The 13,218-nt window shown below is 40.9% G+C and overlaps 1 protein-coding gene across 6 annotated transcripts in view; it reads left to right on the top strand.

Moving 5' to 3' along the window:
- The window catches only part of EEFSEC (eukaryotic elongation factor, selenocysteine-tRNA specific), a 132,945-nt gene that overhangs the window by 71,196 nt on the left and 48,531 nt on the right, over positions 1–13,218 (top strand). For 5 of the 6 annotated variants that reach the window (XR_015701207.1, XM_087743045.1, XM_087743043.1 and 2 more), the window contains one exon: positions 4,997–5,638. Coding sequence is in view for 5 of the 6 variants with exons in the window: in XM_087743045.1 (XP_087599171.1) it covers positions 4,997–5,638 (642 nt within the window). In the remaining variant the exon portion in view is untranslated. Of the gene's footprint in view, positions 1–4,996; positions 5,639–12,363; positions 12,646–13,218 lie in introns of all 6 variants that reach the window. The other variant, XM_087743044.1, reaches the window with a different exon arrangement.

Below are 13,218 nucleotides of genomic sequence, written 5' to 3'. Positions count from 1 at the left end.
AATTCAGCATGCTTCATGTTTAGAAGAGAATTTATGAAAAGATCTGCTTAAAAGCAGTCTTGGGTCTGAATTAGAGCTTTGCTTAATTTCAGTGTGCGTGCTTAGACAAGGGTTGGCTGAAAACTAAAAATTGCCTTAGCCTTTCAGACAAGTGGGCTGCATTTTTTTGACAGCATAGCTTGCCATCCTCTGACTGCCAAGAGGTGACACTGGAAGCAGGCAGATGAGATGCCGCCTTCTTTACTTGGATTTGTAGTAGAGCAACAGGGAGGTAGGCAGTCCTTGCTTTCAAAAGCTGCAGATGTGGGATGTGTTTTGGTCGTGTAGCTGGGCCTTGGTTTGTTGCTCCTCTTCAGCTGTAAGCAGGCACTTCGCCGGGCTGGTATTAAGGCAGTGGTTCTTGTGACTGGCACTCTGCTGCAATGTATGGTCAGGTTATGCCTCTCGGTGTTGCTTTTTCTTGTGTGCTGACTCAGGCAGGCTTGCTCTTCACTTATTTCTAAACCTCAGGGCTGAAACGCTGCTTTCTTCATTTATCGGTTCCTCTCCCTTCTTGGATATAAGTTTAAAGACGCAGCCGGGCTCCAAGATGTGATCTTTCTTTTAAACTGGTTGGAGCCCTCTGCATTTGAAGTGGGTTTTTTTTTTTGTAATACATATGTAGTACTCCTTTTATAAATACTGCATTTATAAGTAGTGTTTTCTCTAATAGATTATTAAGACTAATGATTTTAACTTTGCAGTTTCTCATCAGTATTACGGGGTTGCTGTATCTTTCATATCAGAAAGATGCACTTGGAGCATTGGGAGGCAGCAGGATGGCTAGGTTCTTATCTAAAGGAGTTATGAGCAATGGCATATGGTTGATAACTTAATGGAAGTTGGATAAATAAAGGAAAAGAAGCTCCGACATGTCTGGGGAAAAAGTCATTAGTGGGCTTTTTCTGTATCCTGTTTTCTATTAGTCTGTACTGAACTGCTTTGAAAATCTTAGTGGGCTTTTCCTTTGGTCTTCAAATAATGGGTTCTCTTATTGAACACACTTGTTTATCTCAAGGGCTGAACTGTTTGGTTGCTGTTGATTTCTGTTTTGCATTTTTTTAATCTGCATTTGAACACATAAACTACTTCTTTCTCACCCGTTTTACAGACCTTTACATAATGCTTTAGGAACATGAATGTAATTGTACATATAAAATTTAAAAAGTGAAGCAAATCCCTTTGCAAATGATGTAAGATTTCAACACGTGGCTCTTGATTTATATGACGAGATACAATCAATTCCCTTGTGCCATTATTAGAAAACAAAACGTGAGTGAATTTCTTGAAGTTTGTAGCAAGTTTTACAATGGTAGCCAAGTTTTCTGTGTTTACCTACGTTGCTTGTGTGCAATAAAGTCTGTCTCTGTAAATTGCACTCAATATTGTTCACTTTTTGTGTCTAAATGCCTAATATTCCCCAAAAGAGGAGGAAAATATGTCTCTGTTTAGTGGGTTGCTCACATGGGCCTTGCACTATTTTCATGGGCAAGAGGAGATATAAGTTGTTTTACAGACAGCGTTTTGAGGACAAAAGTTGGATGCTCAAAAGAAATGCCAAAGATACTGGTCATAGCTGGTCTCGGTTACAAATTCCTATTGCTCAGGACAGAATGCTCTGAAGTATTTAACATCTGTCTGTTGGGAGGTGGGTGGACTTGAGTGATCCAGCCCCAGCTCCCTACTTGAAATTTCTGTTGCTGTAAAGCTAAAAAGAAAATATGTGAAAGTTTAGAACTGTGCTATAACTTGTGGGGATCCCTTACATAGGGAAACTAGATATCCATACGAGAAACAAATCTAATACTGAGGGCCAGTTGCATCCTTTGCAGTGCTTCCAGGTTTGTATTTTAAAGGCCAGACAAAACAAAGATGAATTTTAGTTATGTACTTCAGTCTCTTGGGGAAAAAAACAAACAAACAAACCAAAAGACCCCTACATTTGGAGTGTTGTAAACCATGGATGAATGTGTCCGTGGGTCGGGGTCAGAGTGAGAGGGAACGAAATACCACCCTGGTGCTCGTGGCCTGCTTGGAGCGCGGGAAGTCGGTGATTTAAAGCTGCTCCGGCTCTTGTTACCTGGTCCAGCGGGCGCGGATCAGCTCACCCCTTCACTTCTCTGCTGGTTCCATGGCTGACCTTTTGAAGGAGATACAGTTCCAACTTGGTTCTTGTGTGATCTAATCCACCTCCCCAATCACCTAAGCACACTCTAGCGTTCTCATCAGATTCTGATTCCTATGTGCATTATGCTCTTGGGACAGGGTTTGTGGGCAGTTAAGAGACTGTGCTGCATACTCCTTTTATAGTTATGGTACTGAGAACCTAGGAAAGAAAGGAATGGGCTTGAATGCATTCTTCCCATTTGCTTGGCTAAAGGGATAACGAGGGCATATTTGAGTACAGAAATGCTTGAAACTGAAATTCTGGTGAGTATTTAGATTGGCCTTTTAAGTCTGTGCTGACATCAGTTAAGATCATACCAAACTATTTTGGTCCAGGCTTTTTAGTGAGGGGTTGTTCTCTTACATGAATGCGCTCTTGATCTCCTCTCTCATAATATTCTGTGGATTCTCCAAGAACCCACAGGCATTGATATGGCATTTGATTTGAAAAATGTTTCAATAATAACGTATTATAATCTGAAGAAGGATGTTTCTTTTGGTTTTGGTTAGCAGCCAGAGATCCAGGGAACCCAGACAATATTTCTAGTGGTGAAGCTCATGGCCATTGGTATTTCTATAATCATGATTTCAAGAAGGAATACAGGATTTTTGTTGTTTTCCAGAAGCTATGTAGCTGCTAGATTTTTTTTTTCCCCCTTTTTTAATCAGCTTTCTGTATATTGCCTGTGACCATTTTTTGCTGACTTATTTGGAGAGCTCTTTATATTCTGGTTACTGAAGGTTTGTTAGCCAATAGGCTTTTCATCTACTCCTCTGTTTTGATCTAAGTTTCTGCAGTTTGTTCCCCTCTGAGTATTTCTTCCTTTTTTTTTTTTTGCCCCTACAGTCTTGTCTTCGTATTGTTTAGTTTGGTGATGTTGGGAATAGGCATACAAAGATTTGTCTGAAGCCAAGTACTATGTCCTTCACATAGGGCAGCAGGCTTTGTAGAAAAGGAAAAGGTGAAAAACATAGTTTTGTTTCCACTTATGCGTTGCATCCAAGATGCAGAAAAAAAGTTGGTATTTTCAGTATTATCCTATGAATAAATAATTCTGTTCTTAAAATTAATAAGGTTCACTTCTCTAGATTGTTCCGAGTCGTCTAACCTAAATGATGTGCTCTGCCCTGTGTGGTGTACTGAGAATGAAGCCCAGATCTGCTGAGTCCAGTCCCTTAGTTTGGGATTCTCTTCATCAGTGCTCGGGTATTTTGGTTTTACTTTCAGGAGTTAGAAGATAAATGGGGTGGGCTGCGATTAGAAGATGGGCTACTAAGGGATGTGCCGTGGTTGGAGATTGATTGGAGAACACTTCCAGTTGAGTAAGACAGATACTAATGGCTTGAATGCTGAGAGTTGCACAGTAGCATTTGACACGAACCTTTTTGATAGCTGTAGAATTGGTACTGAGAAAAGGGAGAGAGAAGAAGAAATTATACTGATAGTTGAGATCTATTCTGGCAATGTTGTGCTGTACACATTCACAGTATAATCTATTGTATCCTGCTAAAGACATACTAAAGAAATGATCCCTGGAACAGAGCATTCCCATGGAGAGTTCAGTTCTTGGATCTGAATGTTGAGGTTTCAGCCCTTCAAAAATATGTTGTGTATAACTTTTCTGTACTAAGGACTCTTGTCCAAGTACTTAATATTTATTTATTTAGGACATAAATATCTTTTTATTGCCAAAAATACCATTTCACTATTAAAAGCTTGGAGTCTAATGTAGGGACTTTGAGCAGAGTGGTTACCTATCCCAAGTATCCAGCATTAGTATGAACGCAACAGGTAGCAACATAAACATATTATCAGAAAATACATGCAAGTCGGGGGGGGGGGGAATCTTTTTAAAGGATGGTTTGCAGAACTGAAAGAAAAGCCAAAATGAAGCCTTGTCAAACTAAACTGGTTTAGTCTGATCAAGCAGAGCCTAGAGTGATCTTTAAAAGCTTATTTCATTCTTTTTTCCTTGAGAACTCCTTGAAATAAATAATACAATAGCAAGCTCATTAAGGTCAAACTTTTATAGCACCTGGGAAGAGCTAAATAAATTGTAAGTATAAGTGGTGGCCAGTGCTGCACTTTTCCAATGATAATCCTAACAGATGGAACCCCACATTTTGGCGAGAGTGATGCTAGCCATATATTTATGAACATTCAAATCGTTGCAAGAAAGCTTTGAGGACTTTTTTTATTTATGGAATGTCATGGACTAGGAGATGGTAGATTTTTGTATTACTAATTATTTTGCAATGATAGTTTACAAGATTTCATTGTGCTCAGTGTTGTACAAATACATCATAAGGAAAGGTTTTTTCGTTCTGAACATTTTACAGTTGAAGTCAACCAAGTCGAAGAAGCGTATAAAATGATTTTCATAGAAAGGGTGGGAAAACAGTCACATAGGTGCATGGATGGGTATTGCAGCGCTGCGCTTCTGATGGTGCAGGTGCTAAGTAAGCTATTCCATGGTGTGGCTCTATCTGTTGATTTGCAGAGAGTATGTAGGTATTGCAGCACAGATGATGCAAATAACATAATTGTGCCCATGATAATTTTACAGTCTTATGAACAAAAATAATAACCTAAGAGGCTCAAACCTGTGGTAATTCTAAATGCTGGGGTATGTTCTCAGGCTGTTCACTTTCTACTTTTTGAATTGTGGACTTTTCTAGAAGGCCAGTGATCTTACAAGAGAGCAGGGTGTGATATGTGACTTTGTGCTTTTGATGCACTTGTGTGCGATTAATTGCTTCATTATTTTTTTTCTTTCTCTTTCATAAATAGGTGACAAAGAAAGTCAAGTCCATGCAGATGTTCCATACTCCTGTGACTTATGCTATACAGGGTGACAGAGTAGGTATCTGTGTAACCCAGTTTGATCCCAAACTGCTAGAACGAGGCCTAATTTGCACCCCAGAATCACTTCACACCATCCATGCTGCAATAATTTCCCTGAAGAAAATCCAATATTTTCGAGGAGCTCTTCAGACTAAGGCCAAGTTCCATATCACAGTTGGTCATGAAACAGTTATGGGAAGAGTGATGTTTTTCAGTCCAGCTCCTGCTGACTTCAATGAAGAAATTCAAGAAAACGTTTTTGATTTTGAAAAAGATTATCTTTATCAAGAGGAATATTTGTCCAAGGACTCAAATTCTTCCGAGGAGAACAAAGAAAATGACCAGGCAGGAGAAATCCAGCTCCCAAGGCAACAGTGGGCTTTGCTAGAGTTTGAAAAACCAGTCACTTGTCCTAAACTGTGCCTTGTGATCGGCTCCAAGCTGGACACGGATATTCACGCAAATACCTGTAGGCTGGCGTTCCATGGGGTGCTGCTTCAAGGCATGGAAGACAAGAACTACACGGAGACTTTCCTTCCAAAGCTGAAAGTGTACAAACTGAAGCACAAAGAAGGACAAGTGGAAAGGGTAAGCTGTCTCTTTAATGGTATACCTGAGAAGGGGAAATATTTGTTCTGTGGAAGTACATAGGTTGGTGGGTTACAGAACTTCCACTGTCAGGTTCCAGAAACATTTTTTCTTATGTTTGTATACCCAGCGTATTACATCTCGTCTGCTTGCAAACAGTCAGGAATCACTGCTTAAAAGTGACTAGTTCAGTCAGTTCAATGCAGTGTTGAGTAATTTGATGCTGGTTTTTCACTGATCCTTTTGATATCTAGCCACTCTGTTCTTCCCGCAAACTTGCTTTGTTTGTGTACCTTCCTGAGTGGCTCATCTGTTCTCTTCCCAGTTGACAAAACTTCCAGCTTTCCATTGATGTATTTTACAGAGTTATTCTGCAGTACATTGAAAATGTAAAGACAGTGTAAAACAAATAGAAGGTAGCATTAGATTAAATAACACAACATTATTACTACTTTTATGCGTTTTCACATTTTATTAAATAAGAACCTCAATTATTAACATTTATTTTAGTAGGCAAAAAGAATCTCCTACAAGATGCCTTACAGAGATATAGCATGCTGAAGTTGGGATCAAGCTTGTGACATGGAGAACTTGGAGCCTTGACTAAAGCTTGTTGTTCGTGTTGCACAGGGGTTAATCTGCTGTAGCATATGTACTTGACCCACCTCACTGTGGCAGAAAATAGAGGCGCTTCCTGGAGGAGTTAACATCTACCGTAAAAATTAATTGGGATTTTTTTTACTGTCCTGTCAGTATGGATAGATACGCTGTCTGTAGTGGTTGGTATGATTACATTGCTGCCGTAAGTTCGATCCTGGTGGTGGTTACCTTTCAGTAATCGGTGGAGAACCATTTGTTTGTAGGTCCCATAGTGGAATCTTTCACGATGAATGGTTTAGGTGGAGATGTACAATATATAAGTAATTTAATTGCTTACCCCTAAATGAGCAGAGCTGATGTAAACTTCAGCAAATGTGTACTCGATGTATTAGTGCAGTAGGTATTTTATTAACTTTTGGGTAAAGAACAATTAATTTTTGTTTTCCTAATCCAAAACTTGATTGTTTGAAGAAAATGTTTAGTGTTCTTACTTCTCTTCAAAATTCTATAAAGCTGTGTTGAGTACTGCATAATATCTCTCCTTACTTTACTATAGGAGACTAAAAACACTCAGCATACCTTACCATGTTTCCAATTTATAATGCAGACTTCTTGAATACTTTTTTGTTTGCTTTACTAGTTAAAAAAAACAAACACAAAACAAACAAACAAACACCCATAACCAACCAAACAAAAAAACAAACAAACAAACCAAAACAAAAACCAAACAAGATCCCTGCCAGGGCATGATTTTGAATTAGTGATGTTCTTTTCAAAGGGCCTTACTACATTAATTGATCAAATGGGCAATTTGTATTTCCCCCTTTCCGTGAGGTTTCTATGTTGCTGGTTTAGCTCTAAAAAAAAAAAAACAAAAAACAAAAAACAAAAAAAAAAAAAAAAAAAAAAACAAAAAAAAACCAAAACACCTTTGAATTTCCACTGCTGACTTGAGGCCATTATTTTCAAAGGAACTACAGACCTGTGGTGGTGTTGGTAGGTTGGATGCCAATGTTGTCGCTAGGAAGGAGGGTACTTAAGAGAAGGGTATCGGTAGCCTTCTGAAAATTTTGTCTCTGTTATATGGGACACCCCAAATCAGCAGTTGCTCTTCGAAATTTTGGTAGCAGGTGGATTGTTTCCTTTGTTTGAAATGGCCGGCTAGCTTTCTCTTTGGCTGATGGTGGTGTTGAACTAGAACAAGGGGTCCAAAATGTTCTGTCCTCTGGGCTGTAGAGAAGCTTAGACCAAACGTGTGTGTCTCAATACCAATTCTTGGGATGCTCTAGAGCTGTTTGAACTCATGAAATATTTGCCTTTATCTTTGCTAAAAATTTGCTGCTAATATTGAGAGACCTGGCTTACCAACTCCTTTTGTTTCCTTGTGGCTACAGGAATATGAACGAGACCAGAAGTTTGTGTGACACGTGCTGCTTGTGTTTTATTTAACTCAAATGAACCGGTCTCAGATTCTTTCTTTGTTTTTGCTCCCAGTGCACGGCACTAGTCTATGGGAGCTGAAAGCTTGCAGAGTACCTGCTGTGTGAGTTGTCTGGCTGGTTAAGGGAGTGTGCCATTAGCCTCGGTCATTCATTTTTAATTGTTTTTATTTAGTGTTATTTTCAAATCATTTGCCAGTTTACTTATTTTGCTATTGATTTTACTGTGTAAATAATGGAATAACGTTAATCAAATTATGCATTTTATTTTCTGGACCAGAAAATAACTGATGAATGTGGATTGTTGAACACTTGACCAACAGAGTAATTTATTAGGCTGATAGATTAGTGAACTGTTTTCATATCGTCCCGTGCCTTTTAAAATATAGAGCTGGGGGGTTTATTATTTTATCCTGTCTTTCAGTCACACACTGGGCCCTAAATACAGGCCTTGATCACTCTGTATGAATACTGATTGGCCCTGTACGCGGACAGTTGCCATCGAGCAGTCTGTCTGCAGGTGAGGTTTGCTCTCGGATTCTGCCTCCTGCGGTACTGCAGATACTCAGAGTTGGCATTTTCCCTGATGCGTGCCGAAAGGATAGCGGAGCACATGTCGTGACAAAAGCTCACGATGTAAAGTCACAGGGGCACGCAGGGACTCAGAGTGGGTGGGAAGAGGATTGTGCCAGTTATAAAGGACCTGCTGGAGAAGTACTTACAGCGTTAGCTGAGATAGCTGCGAAGTCTGTGCTTTTGCAGAGCAGAGAGCGGCAGGAACAATTGGGTGGTACAGTGACTTATTTTAGTACACACTAGCTAATAGAAAATCTGAATCAGCTGGTCCCACCCTGCTGCTGATGGATGGCTGGAGATTAGGATCGCTGAATTTAGGGTGTCTATTCTTGGCACTGATACAGGAAAATTTCTTTCTCTGTTGAGCAAGGAAGCTCCCTCCTCCTCACCTTCCCTGGGGAGGCATAAAAAATAATAATAATTAAAAAATACATGTTACCTTCATGAGAAGGGAACTTTTCCTCCAGGGAACACTGCTGGGGAAAATTAGCTTCATAGCTTCCTGAAAGGCTGGGAGAGAGGGAGGCAGGGGCACGTAATGTCCGCCTTCCCGGGTTCAGCATGGGGTGGAAACGCGCTCTCAGAACGGGGCTGCAGTGGAATTCAATAGTCCCCGTCTGTGCAACGCTGCAGCTGATCTGATGTAGGCTCTCCCAAGCCCCCTGCTTGCTGCTGGAATTAAAATAAATTCCCCGCAGTTTAACTACCCGTTTACCCAGGAGAAATCAGGCATTTATGGTTTGGCTTTTTGTTCCTATTCTGATTAATTTCAGAGCACTGATGGAATAGTAAGAATCGTAAATTCATTACGTTTCAGCATCACAGTACTTTTTCTTTTGTGTCCCTTGTGAACGGCACCCCCCTGGATTTCAAGGTTTATTTTTTTTAATAAAAGAACAACATTTATTCTCAAAGATTTTTTTGGCTCTCTAAGAGCAAGTGTGTGATATTTTTGCTGTTTCACATAGAAATCAAATCTATGAACTGGGTAAACACTGTATTTTAAAAAGGTAAAAAAAAAAAAATCAAACTAGCAAATGGTCTTGAATTAGTACATTTTAATGAAAAGTCACGCCTAACCTTCCCAGCTTTTCTCATCTGCTTAAGTGATGGTAAATGTTCTACAAAAATTTAAGTACTCTTGTGCTACTTTTGTACTGCTTGCTGTTCCCTTTTGGTATCTCTCCTCCTTAATGCCAGGAGTAGAGCAGAGCACTGGGAGAGAAAGAATCAGAGCCTTACTACTGTTCTTCAGCAGGATCTTCGAATTTACTTGTCTGCAGCGTATCCTTGAGCCTCTTTTCACATCCTTGCTTATTTATTCACTGTTGGGGTGTTAGGGTTGTTTTTGTATGAATTACTGTAGTATCTGAGAAATTTGGCTTTAAAACACTTATTTGCCTTTTTGGTTCAGTTAGTGTTGTCTGAGATGCTGCGTGGTGCAAGAAACTTGCTTCTAAGCGGGATGGGGCGTTTTGGGGTCTGCGCCGATGTTGGGTTTGCATCTGAGTTACGGAAAAGTTGCACGATTCTCACTGGAGTTAGGATTTTATCTGATGTTTCTGGACTGTGGTAGAAGTGTGTGGATGCTCCCGTTTTGCTTTAGACCAGATTTTTGGGGGCGTTAGAGTAAGTCTTTAGGGGTTAGTTTTAAGGAAAAATCAAAATCTGTCATTCCCTTAGAGCTAAGAGGGCACTGGCAAAGGTTTACATTTGCTTAACTTGATTTAAAAATGATGTGGAATACTAGTCCAGTTTTCTCTTGCAACGAGGACTTGAGACAGGGGAGAAGTTCAGTGGAAGGAAGTTTGTCGAGCATCTCTGGCGTGGTTGTGTGGAGGCAGAGACTGTTGCCCTCCGGACACTTTATTTTTGCAATACCTTGGCTGCCTGACAAATGTGCTTTTGATAGGAAAAAGAGCTAGGCTGGCAACAAGTGGCTTGTACTGATAAAGAGATAAAAGCAGGGCTGAGAGTGCTATTGTGAACACCAGTGTCGCTTTACGGAGCGCGACGTGGGGATCGTGGTGAAAAAAGGGCAAATGAGATGCTGTGAAGAAAGTTTATCCCCCTGAACTGGCATACGGTGGCGGCTGTGAATGTGGGCTTGCTAAGCTGCAGCAGCTCGGCAGCCCCTGGACTCGGGGAGAAGCAAATTCTGAAGATAAACAGCAAGTGTTGCCCTTGGTCTTGTGCCTGTGGAGACAGGCTGCTCACCGGTCAGCTCTGTGGGCAGAGAGACTCGTATTAATCCTAATGCCACCTCTGAAATATCTTCCTTTCTGAATTTTACCTCTACGTAGCATTGCAGGTTAATTCCAGTCTGACTCGTGAAGCAGCTACTCAGTTCCTGGTGTAAATTCTTTATATTTGTCGTGTTATTTGCTCTTTGGCTTCCATGGCCGTACGGGTTGAGTGCAGTGAGTTTCAACTGAAAGGTGAACCCTAGAAGTGCATCACGCTTTCCTGCATGACTCAGATATTCTCCTGTTTTGAAAGTGTTTGCACAAGCAGGGTTTATCTTAGGATGGTTGCTGCAGGGTCTTATTGTCGAGGACGCTCGTAAATCAGTAGCTCCGTGGCAGAAACAAAAGGAGAAGGAAAACTCTCTGCCTCGCTTGCGTAGCGCAAGCTGCACCTCCTGCGCTTTCAAGCTTGTGTAGTGAAAAATATGTACGTGGCTCAGCTGCGATTGTTTCCCGTTTTAAGCATAGCAGAATGTTTTCCTATGAGAATGGGCTTGTCCTTCCTAAAGATGCTTTCTCTATGTTCCTCTGATAGTAAGAAGAATTCATTCTCTCTGTGTATTTCAAAGTTTTTAATGTGTTTTTCTAATAATTTGCCTTGCTCTTAGGCTTTTCTTATTTGATGGTCATCACGTTGCACTTGTTTCTTCAGCAGTTTGCTTACATGTGTCGCAGCCATGGGATGTCCTAGTTTTATTCATAGCCACTCTGTTCCCAAGTTTTGTGGGTTTTCTTACGGAACTTGTTCTCTTGGGGACTGAGGCCATCATATAACTAGCATGCTTAATTTCTGGAGGAGGGAAGAATCACTTTTATTGCTTAATAACAATGTGTTACTAATTGTTTGAATATCGGTGCGATCTAAGTGTCCCCAAGGAGAAAAGTATTGTTGCAGGAGCAAGATGTGAAAGCAGGGTTAAGTTATCAAGATTTTTATCAGAGCATCTCTTCTGAAGCTTGAATGGAAGAGAAAAAGCTTATCTTTCAGCATCTTTTAAAAGCGTTGGGTTTTTTTCTCCCTTTACAGTAGGATAACAGAACCAAGTGCATTACCTGGGTGGTCAAATGGAAGGTCTTTGTCACCATCGCTTAATAGATCTTTCTGGCCTTTCGGAAGAAGAACAAGATACCATGGAGATGAGTACTAGTAAGCAACTGCAGGAAGCTTCAGAAAATAGCATTTAAATCTGTTGATGACCAGCAATGACCCAGGCTATCCTTCAGGGAGCAAGACATTTTGAAAAGCAGCGGTTGCGAAAATGGCATTTTTTTAACAATTATCAGTGTATTTTGTCTTTTAATTCCTCTGGCTCTTTATGAGCGAAAACACCAACGTTTAATTTACAGAGTACGTGTCAAGCTTAGAGGAGCTCAGCCACACAGTTAACCAAACTGCCGAAGGAGGGCACGGAGGAGGAAGAATGAACTTGCCCGTGAGTGAATAGGAGCGTCCAGCGTGGTTCACTTAGGGGACGAGACCAGGCTTGTGGGGAGGCTGGCTTTGCCTCGGGAGGTGGCGGGTTGGCATGGGAGTGCCAGGGTACTCCTGTCAGGAAAGATGCCCGAGTAGAGGATAATGTGTGAGCAACACTGCTGCTTTTTTCACTGAATCCTTTCCAGATACCTTATCAGTAATACCAGAATTTGTTTCAGAGTTGTGCCCGTGCACTGTATTTAGAATATTTGCCACAGAAATACTGTTCCTTGAATTTTCTGTTGCATGGTTGCAGTGCCGCTAGGAATGAAGAAGAGAAGTAAATTTTACCTGCTTGGATAGCTAAATTCTTCCGTCTAACTTATTTCTAGATAAAGGATGTTTCATTGGCTTACTAGGGCTAATGTTTCATCCACTGTTCTCTTATAGAGCCACTGTAGTTCCAGCAGGATAGCAAGTAAAACACTGCATTGGCCAGGCGATGACGCTTTCTGGGTGACTGATGGGGTGTGTGTGCTCACACCGGCCCAAAGCGAGTACCAAGACCAAGCTGTACAGCAAAACCCGACGGAGCGCTGCCCGCGGGCAGGGGCGGCCTGGCTGTCTGCAGAGCCTCCGGGGCTCTGGCTGGGAGAAGTGGTGGATGTCCCCCCATTGCCTGTAAACACGCAGACGCCACAATTAATATTTTTCCTGCTTTGAAGTCTGAACGTGAGTTTGTTTGGTTCTGCTTGGCTGCTGATGGTATGCTAAATACCGTAATAATACAGAGATGAAGGCAATCAGGTGAATAACAGTGCACAGCACATTCACTAGTTAAAATGCACTGTAAAATGGGAATATAAAAGATGCATTTATTTATTGGCTTTTGTTTAGTTTTTGAGTAAAAGTGTTTGAGAAGCTTAGTGGGGGAAGGGAGAGCTGTGTGCTCATTAAACAGAAATACCATTTCTGCTAAGCAGTACTGAGAAAAGAGTGGCGATGTTTACTGACTGACACAATGTATGGATTAACACAGTAGATGAAATTTATCATAAAAGTGTACCAGCTAAGTCACAGAACCAGCTTGCTTACTCGTTTGAAAAGATTGGTGTTTCGTTTGCTCACCAAGAAAAGAATGGCTTGCTCCACATGACTGGGTACTAGAATTTTGCAAGGTTTGAGTAACACCTATGGTTATTATTTATATTATTAACTTTAAAATGCAGACATGCTTTTGGGTCTTACAAGTGTATGGACAGCTGGTCTTGATTTTTCTGAGGTTGTGTAAGAGTCACCTGTGGG

The sequence above is a fragment of the Nipponia nippon genome, unplaced genomic scaffold (genome assembly GCF_047370975.1).
Source record: "Nipponia nippon isolate SJK-2023a ecotype South Korea unplaced genomic scaffold, ASM4737097v1 scaffold_9, whole genome shotgun sequence".
NCBI classification, from domain to species: domain Eukaryota; kingdom Metazoa; phylum Chordata; class Aves; order Pelecaniformes; family Threskiornithidae; genus Nipponia; species Nipponia nippon.
The sequence above is the reverse complement of the archived record's forward strand: the minus strand, read 5'-3'. Positions and strand labels throughout refer to the sequence as shown.